The 9983-nt window shown below is 38.0% G+C and overlaps 1 protein-coding gene across 1 annotated transcript; it reads right to left on the bottom strand.

Annotated features, from left to right (window-relative positions):
* Window positions 1-6548: 6548 nt before the first annotated feature.
* On the bottom strand, window positions 6549-9420 carry LOC141486997 (uncharacterized). The gene is made up of 2 exons (XM_074185631.1): window positions 9137-9420; window positions 6549-9073 (listed from the first exon to the last, which is right to left on the bottom strand). Exons 1-2 carry the CDS (start codon window positions 9289-9291, stop codon window positions 8368-8370), a joined length of 861 nt encoding a protein of 286 aa, XP_074041732.1. The 5' UTR covers window positions 9292-9420; the 3' UTR covers window positions 6549-8367.
* Between the last annotated feature and the right edge of the window lie 563 nt (window positions 9421-9983).

Below are 9983 nucleotides of genomic sequence, written 5' to 3'. Positions count from 1 at the left end.
GGATGAAGAAGGAGATGATGAAGGGATAGAAGCTGACACAACTGAAGGCGATGGTACTTTGAGGATCGGTATGCGAACGCTCAATGTCAGTGAGACACTGGAAGATCCCTTGGATTTGTATTGTGCAATGGATGCATACGTATTGATCAGCACAATAGATGGAGAGAACAAAAAACTATGTTGGTGCTGCTTTCGGTTTTATTCGCATAGAAACAATAATGGAGGGTGGTATGCCCATGTCAACACCCACAACACTGTCTCAATTATGGAAATGGGACAGAATTGGTGTGAAGCTTGCGAGAGGCCACTAACAAACTTCACCCGAGTATCTACATGTATTATATGTAATAATGTCCAACCTGTGGCACAATAACCGTGGACCTACTGGTCAAAAAAACAACAGCCCTTTTCAGGGCTACATTATTCACACAAACAGTAGTTAGTTGTATTAGTATTCATAGATTATATGACAAATGAATACTTTGACTAATAAAAGTCTAAGTAATTTGTTAGTCTTTGAATATCTATACATTATATGACAAATAAATTACTACTTTGACTGAAAAGTCGATATTTGGAATTTGATAGTCATTGAATATCTATGCATATGATTGTACTGGTATAGCAAATAATGTGGAACAATAACAAATTGAGAAATAAACAATATTCTAATTAGAACACCTAATACGTGCCAGGACAGCTCTTTTCGATGTATGCCGATCTTATGTTATTAAAACATTATGTAACATTGAGATAGGGAAGGATTACGACGAGGATCATGTAATTGAAACAAGGTAGATCAATTTGAGTTATTCTGAATAGAGGAAGTTTTTCTACGAAGTCGTTTCATTCCGTTCCTTATAAATGAACCTGAAGTGAGTTTATTACATGGCGATCCTGCCAGGATGATTCCAGGATTACCACGTATGTTATTAACGGGTAGATACTGAGAAATAGAGACGAGTTGCATTTGACATCTTCCAACATGGGATCCACAGAGAGTAAAGAAGAAGTAATCATAAGCCAAGCCGGGAACAGTGGTGGAGTTTCAGCTAGCAATGGGTTCTCCGTTTCCGAAGTACTAGGCATAGTAGCTTTCGCCTGTTTCATTTTGGCACTCGGCGCATTTCTAATAAAGAGGTGCCAGAAATCATTAGAAAAGAAGATAAGAAGAGAGATAACGAGGAGTCAGGAGTTGGTATAGGCGTAAGGAGTGAGAAGAAAACGAATTTCATGGGTGGTTCACGCATTCCAAAGTGAAAACCAACAACAAGTAGAGTGGAAATTGGATGACACATGGAAAGACATTTTAAGGTCGTATTTATTTAGTATAAGTTTGTGTATCAATATATCGATTTATTTTCGTCTTTAGCGTAGCAAATGAGCATCATAGACTTATTTAGATACTCGTTTGAAGAACTCAAAGTTTTTAATAGGAATTTAAATAAAGATAGCAAAGAGAGGCGAGTCGATCTAAAAGCTATAAATCGCAAGTTTGAAGAATTAAATAGGATTGAATCAGAGTTAAATGAAGTGAAAAATAAATTCAATGCGGGCCCTAAAGATGCAGATATAATTCAAAAAGTTAAGTTATATGTTGAATCTTCAAACAAATTATTAGTCGATATTCGAAATACCTTAGAGACTAGATTAGCTAATATTACAGAAATTACTAGAAGTTTTACAATAATGGGTGAAAAATTTGATCTCAGAATAGCGTCAAGCTTATTGCCTATAACCGACAATTCGGAGGAATCTGTAAAACAGTTAATAGATGCCATTGAATTATACGATAGTCTTTTAGACGATAATGGAAAAATAACACTAACAAACTATGTCCTTAAAACTAGATTGTCACAAAGTGCAAAGATGAGATTAGAGTCGTCATATCCGTCTAATACTGATTTAATTAAAGACATCAAAACACACTTGTTGACAAAGCATTCTGCCGCAAGTTTATCAGTTGAATTACATAACGCAAAACAAAAACATAAATCAGTGAATGAATTTGGTAAATCAATCGAGGAATTACTGGTCGATTTGACAATAGCGCAAGCCGATGGAAATGTCGAGGCAATGAAAATTCTTAAAGTTGCGAACGAAAAACTGGCAATTCATGCTTTCGCGAACGGACTGCGAAGTCACGATCTGGGAACTGTCATAAAAGCTAGGAACTATAGCGCTTTGAAAGATGCTATAACGGGAGCTGTAGATGAGGAATGTACGGGAGGTGCAACCTCTTCTTCGCAGGTGTTTCACATGCGAGGGAACTCAAAACTTAATAATTTCAACCGTACGAGTCGAGGATTTCAGCAGAATTATAGGGGAAGACCAAATTTCAGTACCGGACAATTCAATAACTCACAATCGAATAAGATCAGAGGAAGTAGTTTGCATAGTAAAAATAATTTTAGGGGTCGAAACCAGGGACATTTTCGCGGAAATTTTAGAGGGCGTTGGAATAATCACAACAACCAAACTTTCAGTCCATCTCGAAGAGGGTTTTTTATGGAAAACGCTCAGGATGCTGAATTAAACAACCCTTCCCCGCAAGCTAATCAGTTTTTTCGGTCGAGTCAGTGAGAATGTAGGTGATTATAAGGTTTTAAGTATGAATGGTCTTAATTATGTATGTATGAAAAACGGAAAAAGTGAGTTGAAATTTTTATTGGATACGGGTGCTTCGGTAAGCGTAATTTTTACATCATGTATAAATAAAAATCAGTTTGTTGATACGACAAATAGAATCAAAATAAACGGCATAGCGGGTTTTGTCTTCACGCAAGGCTCGGCTAATATTACATTAGAACTATCTGACGTTAAGATAGGTCACGAATTTCATGTGGTGAATGACTTTGGTAGTGATATGAATGGTGTTATTGGGTCAGATTTCTTTGTCAAGCACTCTGCAATATTAAACTACGAATTATGCACATTCTCTATATATATAAACAATCGGAAACTGTCGATTCCACTGCAATCCAAGTATGAAAATTATATAACGATTCCACCAAGGTGCGAAATTATTAAATATTTGCAAGTACATAACTCAGATGATTGTATTATCATACCAGAAGAAATTTCAGAAGGTGTTTATACTGCGGGAATTATCGCAAAGCCTCACAACCACATTATACCTGTTAAAATTCTGAATATTACGGATAAAGAGGTACACTTGAAAAATTTTAGGCCCAAAACTGAAAATATTTCAGAATTTGATGTTCATACTTTTGGAAACACACACTTTTCAGTTGAGCGTATAGATAAGTTACTCAACTCCATAAATACCAAAGGTCTTAATAAGCAGGAAAAAATAGCTATTGATAAAATCTGTGCAAAATATGCGGACGTATTTCGCTTTGAAAATGACTCACTGACGGTGACAAATGTCTGTAAACAGACCATACATTTAAAAAAGGATGCCATTCCGGTATACGTAAAACCATACCGGTTACCGCATTCGCAGAAAGCGGAAATAAATAAACAAATTGACAACATGCTGTCAGAAGGAATTATAGAGGAAACAAGGTCCGAATGGTCGGCACCATTGTTAATAGTACCGAAAAAAGAGGATAGTAAGGGTAATAAACAATGGAGGATAGTTATCGATTACCGTCTGTTGAATAAACGCATTGAGGATGACAAATTTCCATTACCTTGCATAGATGAAATTTTAGACTCACTCTCCGGAGCGATGTACTTCTCACATCTTGACTTATCTCAGGGCTATTATCAGGTTGAATTGGATGCAACATCTAGAGCTTACACAAGTTTCACAACCGATAAAGGTCAGTATCAAATGACGAGATTACCGATGGGGTTGAAACTGAGTCCAAGTGCTTTCTCTCGAGCGATGACCATAGCAATGTCAGGGTTAAATTATGAGAGATGTTTCATTTATTTGGACGATTTGATAGTTTTCGGGAATAATTTGGAAGTTCATAATCGGAATTTGGTAAAAACTTTGCAGCGATTGAGACAGGTCAATTTAAAACTAAATCCTTACAAATGCGAATTCTTGAAAAAACAGATATTGTATCTGGGTCACGTGATTTCATCTGAAGGAATATCTCCAGATTTTGAAAAAATACGTGTTATACAGCAATTTCCGGTTCCAAAAGACTCGAATGAAACTAAACGGTTTGTAGCATTTGCGAACTATTATAGGAAGTTCATTCAGAATTTCGCGGATATCGCAGCACCGCTTAACAGATTGTCAAAAAAGGGTGTAGTATTCGCTTGGAGCGAAGAATGTCAAAAAGCATTCGAAACGCTAAAGCAGGCGCTGGTACAACCACCAATTCTCGCATATCCTGATTTTTCGGAATCAAACGTTTTTAAATTACGTACCGATGCCTCAAATTTGGCTATCGGAGCAGTTCTGTCAAATTCAGATGATAAGCCGGTGGCGTTCGCCAGCAGATCGCTGAATAAAGCTGAAGTCAACTATTGTGTGATAGAGAAAGAATTACTTGCTATTTGTTGGAGTGTGAAAAAATTTCGTCCTTATCTTTACGGGAAAAAGTTCATTATCCTTACAGACCATAAACCATTATTATATCTTTTCGGTATGACGAATCCTTCAAGTAGACTAACGAAATTTAGGTTAACACTAGAAGAATATGATTTTACAATAAGTTATGTTAAAGGAAAAGATAATGTAACGGCTGATGCATTAAGTCGTATAAAAATTGACTCCGACGAACTGAAAGAAATGTCAGTTAATTCCTGTCAAGTCATGAATGTCGTGACAAGGGCACAAACGAAGAAATTGGGCAACAATTCACGGGAAAAGTCCAATATCTCTTTCGATAACAGGCCTGATCATCCTGGTGTCGTAGAATTATTGAAACCACCTAAAGAATTTGTTCAGTTGTATCCTTTGTCGAAAGTTGAGTTTCAAAGAAAAAAACGTTCTGAGTGTAAAATAAAAGGGAATATATTATATGATGAAAAGGCAAATACTATTTATATGAATCAGGATGAATCTCGATCAGCGACTGCATTCGGTGCATCGTTGAGAGACCTGAAGGAAATTTGCCAAGAATATGGAATTCCAGAATTAGTTATAGTAAAAGAAGATAGATGCGCATCGTTATTAAAAAACATTTTGGAAATTCCCAATGAAATTCGAAAGGCAGGTATAAAAATAAATATAATAAAAGCTCAGCAACACATAACTAGGAAGGAAACCCAGCAATTAATTTTGAACGATTACCACATGTTACCAACGGGAGGGCATGCTGGAATTAATCGCATGTATAACAATATTAGAAAACTTTACTTTTGGTCTGGTCTCCGAAAGGATATCGAAAATTTTGTAAAACGTTGTGATGACTGTCAGAGATATAAGTACTCAAGACCGCATCGGCAACCAATGAAAATAACCACAACGGCTACCTCAGCGTTTCAGAAAGTTTTTCTTGACTTGGTGGGCCCTTTAGACCAAGACAGGGAAAATAACCGATACATTTTGACGTTGCAATGTGAGTTAACAAAATTCGTAGAAGGGTATCCATTAGAAAATAAAGAGGCAGTAACAGTCGCGAAATCATTCGTAGAAAATTTTATTTTACGATTTGGTATTCCAGAACAAGTTGTGACAGACAGAGGCACTGAATTTCTAGCGTCGACCTTCAAAGAGTCGTGCAAACTGCTAAAAATCGAACAGCTGAATTCAACGGCGTATCATCACGAAACCATTGGAGCATTGGAAAACACACATAAAAATCTAGGTGATTATTTACGCATACATGCATCAGAGCATCCAGACACCTGGAGCTCATGGATACCATATTGGTGTTTTGCATATAATAATACAGTGCATACGGAAACTCGGTATAGTCCATACGAATTGGTTTTCGGCAAAATGAGTCGAGTACCATCGAGCATTGCTACACAAGTCGACCCTGTATATAATTTCGATGATTACCCAATTCAGTTAAAATTTAGATTGCAAACAGCTTGGAATGACGCGAGAAATAATTTAATGGTATCAAAATCGTTACGAAAACAAAAACTAGATATTAAAATTAATCCTGTTAATGTTAGGATAGGTGATAAGATATTAGTAAGGAACACATCTTCAAATAAGTATGATCCTATCTTCAAAGGTCCTTATATTATAGTAGAAGATAAAGATCCAAATGTTGTAGTTAGAATAGATAATAAGCTGGTAGAAATACACAAAAATAGGACAAAATTGTTTATTGAATGAAAAAAAAATATTGTTTAAAATTTTTTTTTTTTTCGTCATCGGGGGGAGATGTACTGGTATAGCAAATAATGTGGAACAATAACAAATTGAGAAATAAACAATATTCTAATTAGAACACCTAATACGTGCCAGGACAGCTCTTTTCGATGTATGCCGATCTTATGTTATTAAAACATTATGTAACATTGAGATAGGGAAGGATTACGACGAGGATCATGTAATTGAAACAAGGTAGATCAATTTGAGTTATTCTGAATAGAGGAAGTTTTTCTACGAAGTCGTTTCATTCCGTTCCTTATAAATGAACCTGAAGTGAGTTTATTACATGATGAGTACTACTTTAAATGAAAGTTGAAGTTGGCATTTTGTCAATCATTGTATGCATATAATGATGAATACTTTTACATACATACATTTTGTTTGAGACTATAATGTTAACAATGGTATGAACCTGTTTCTGTTTGAAAGTATAATGATAGCTCTGAAAAGAGCTATTTTTTTATTGTTTCAGTCTTCAATTGTAGCCCTGAAAAGGGCTGTTTTTTTTATTATTCCATGTAATGGTATGGACTAACGCTCCTCATCATCATCAGAAACAATGATGATTGTATCATCATCTGTATCTGATGATATACTGATGATGTCATCCTCATAATCATCTGAATCAGACGATATACTAATGGCATCATCATTAGCATAATTATCTAGCTCGTTATCCTCTAGATCGTCTAACTCATTGACATCCATCTCTAACTCTGCCTCTACTTCCTCTTGCATACCTTCTTCCATACGTGCCGGGAAATCATCAGGTAGATCATAGATACGTTGCAGCATTTGTGCAAAATTTGTACTGAAATGATCGAACGTTGAATCTATTCTATGTACCTGGATGGGGCCTGTACTCGTCATAGAACACTCTGGTACACTCATCGGTTCGGTGGTGGAATCAGCACTCGACATTGTGGAAGAATGATATAGAACTGGGATTGATGATTTATTTATATTGGAAAAAAAAGGAGGGGGTGAAGTGTAAATGTAGAACAATTCAGTGTTTGAAATTCGAAAGCAATAAGAATGACAATTTTCTTGAAATTCTAAGTGATTATTATTATTAGAAACTCTGAGTGATTATTATAAAAAAAAACTAATAAGGGAGAGGGAAAAAGACACTGCCCCAACCTCGCAGTGCCTCGTGTACACCAACCAAAAAGTGTGTACTCCGTGGAAGGAAAGGAAAGGAATAGAAAGGATGGGAGAAATGAGGAAACGATTACATATCATCGTCTGAATTCAGGACTTCATCAATCAGGATAGGGGATGGTGGAGGACTATCATCGGACTCATTGTCAGCGTCACCGTCATCATCGTCATCGCTGTCGTCGTCGTCTGTGTTTCCGGACTGTGTATCCCATTCGTAATCATTCCGCCAATCATAGGGATCTGGATAATCCCCATCAGACAGGTCCGCTTGATCGGTTCCAGTAACGTGAAGCACTTGTATCCGATCATCATAAATTATGTCATCATAATTCATCGAGTGAGGTGCAGTCGTGGAGGTAACGAAACCTTCATGGATAGAAGCCCAGTAAGGATGTTGATGCGCTGGGTCACTGTACGGCTCAGTAGTTGAATCAGGTTCCATGTTGAAGGTGGCTGATCAACTGAATATTCCAACAGATAATTCCTACTTTTATACTTTTGAAAGGGAGTGGGGGAGGAGTGGGGAGGAGAGGGGATTAAGTGGGAATGAATTTCAAAAATGACATGAGCTATATTCCATGAAAGAGAAAATTGAAAATACTATATGAATTATATGAAATATACTTATTGATTTCATTATGAAACATATTTTCTTCCCAAGAGATTATTTACAATAGATTAGAGAACACAAAAATTGATGTGAGGTATTTGCATAGAAGAACTTGTAATTGAAATAAAAAAAGGAAATAATAATGAGACGAAGTGAAGAAAAATGCTCCAACCATCGCATTGTTCAATGTGTACCAAACCAAAACAATGTACACCCTTAATTTCACTTCTTTTTTTTTATTTTATTTTTATTTCCTAAAATTACAAACATAAACTTAAAACTATCTTAATTAAATATTCCTAACTAACCTAAAACTAATCTTACTACACTTACACTTAATCTATGGGAAAGTTTTTATAAAAGTCACTAATTTTTTATAAGTCTCTATCGAAGAGGTATCTGCTTCACACTTTTTCTCCAGAGATGCATACTTCCGATCTAGTTCGGCTATTACTTTTTCTGCTTCCCTCCGTCGGTAAACAATTTCAGCCATTTCGCGCTTCCTTTTAACCAACGCGGCCTCACTAGCTCGAGAAGCATGTTCTGCTTCCTTACATCTCTGTAGAAAACTGTCCAACATTTCACTAACCTCTCCGATAGGCTGTCGCACTTGTGGCACTAACACTTCAGGATTCGTCACCGGTGTTGCCAGCATCGGCGAAAGCGGCACCACCGACGGAGTGAATACGATGGGAGCCTCCTCCGATGGGGACAATACAACTGGTGGCTCCTCCGGAGAAGGCGCCCTAGGTTGTTCCACTACTGCTGCGGGTGGTGTGGAGGGCCTTAAGCTGTTTGGAGCGGTCGACCAACTACCTGCATAAGGATTAGTCCTATTGCAAGTAGCTCGGTACTTAGAAATAGGACCAACCTTCGCTGCAGGTCGTTGGCAAACCTTCTTTACAGGCCTGACTTCCTCCTCCTCCTCGAATAAGTCAGGGCTGGTGGATCTGCACCTAACTCGTGAAGTGGATGCCTTCTCCTGCTCTGTCATAGGCATGATGGATGCCACAGCGTTATTTAATTCCTGAGTGTTGGATGCCATTCTGAAAATGTAAAATAATACAAAGTTAGTAGATGTAAAAAATTAAAGTACATTGTTAACTTACTCAAACTTAGCTCCTCGTCGTATAGTACACTGCTTCTGGTTGAGTATGGCTGGACTGCTCTGGATGACTGGAGTTGTCGTACTGAATGTAGAAGAACGTGCTCCTCGGGGTATCAACATCATTGGGAGTGGAGGGAATGAGGTGGGGGCGTGCATGCGCAATGGTTGGAATATGGTGGGGCGAGAAATGGTAGGAAGTGGGCGGGGTGAGCAATGGTGGGAAGAAAGCGGGCCGCGCTCCGCGCGGCTTACGCCCCAATTCGCTACGCTCGCGCCGGCGCGCGAAGCGCGCCGGCGCGAGCGTAATAGGGCCACCGCGCCGGCGCGCTTCGCGCGCCGGCGCGGTGGCCCCCCACCCCCACCCGCGCGCTTCGCGCGCCGTGAAACCTAACCTAACCTAACACCTATGACCCTAACCTACAGTATGTATTAATCTAACCTAACGCGGGAGTAAATTCACCATGTTGGTTCAATTAATACGTCATCTGTTGGTTTTGGTTTTGGTTCTATTATTCTAACATTTGGATCAATGTCCAGTCCTGGATATCCCAGTCCACCTGATGGCCTGACTTTATGGCTTTTCTCCAAAACTTCAACTCTCTCTTCTAGTACATCATACTTTTTCATTGTAGTCCCTGTTATGTTTGACATAGCATCAAATTTTTTATTTGTAGACGCTGTTATGTCAGACATTTTTATGTCCACATCATTTGTAAGTTTGTCAAATTTACGAGTGAAAGTTATCCGAGCCTCTGCAATTTTATCGTCAAATGCTTGACGGGCATCGCGAGCAATATTACCTATTGTGGATTGTATTGCAGCTTGTAGGGCTAGAAGTATAACCTCCT

The sequence above is a fragment of the Leptinotarsa decemlineata genome, unplaced genomic scaffold, assembly GCF_025532065.1.
Source record: "Leptinotarsa decemlineata unplaced genomic scaffold, Ldec_3_MD MMD2_tig00078346_RagTag_RagTag, whole genome shotgun sequence".
Lineage (NCBI taxonomy): Eukaryota > Metazoa > Arthropoda > Insecta > Coleoptera > Chrysomelidae > Leptinotarsa > Leptinotarsa decemlineata.
Note: the sequence above shows the minus strand (reverse complement) of the source record. Positions and strands in the feature narration are given on the sequence as shown.

What these genes read in the sequence shown, in the direction of transcription:
- LOC141486997 (XM_074185631.1), bottom strand. Translation starts at nt 9,291, where the DNA reads ATGCACGCCCCCACCTCATTCCCTCCACTCCCAATGATGTTGATACCC. An exon ending in CGACGAGGAGCTAAGTTTGA is followed by an intron (nt 9,074 to 9,136) that starts GTAAGTTAACAA and finishes TTACATTTTCAG; the next exon opens with AATGGCATCCAACACTCAGG.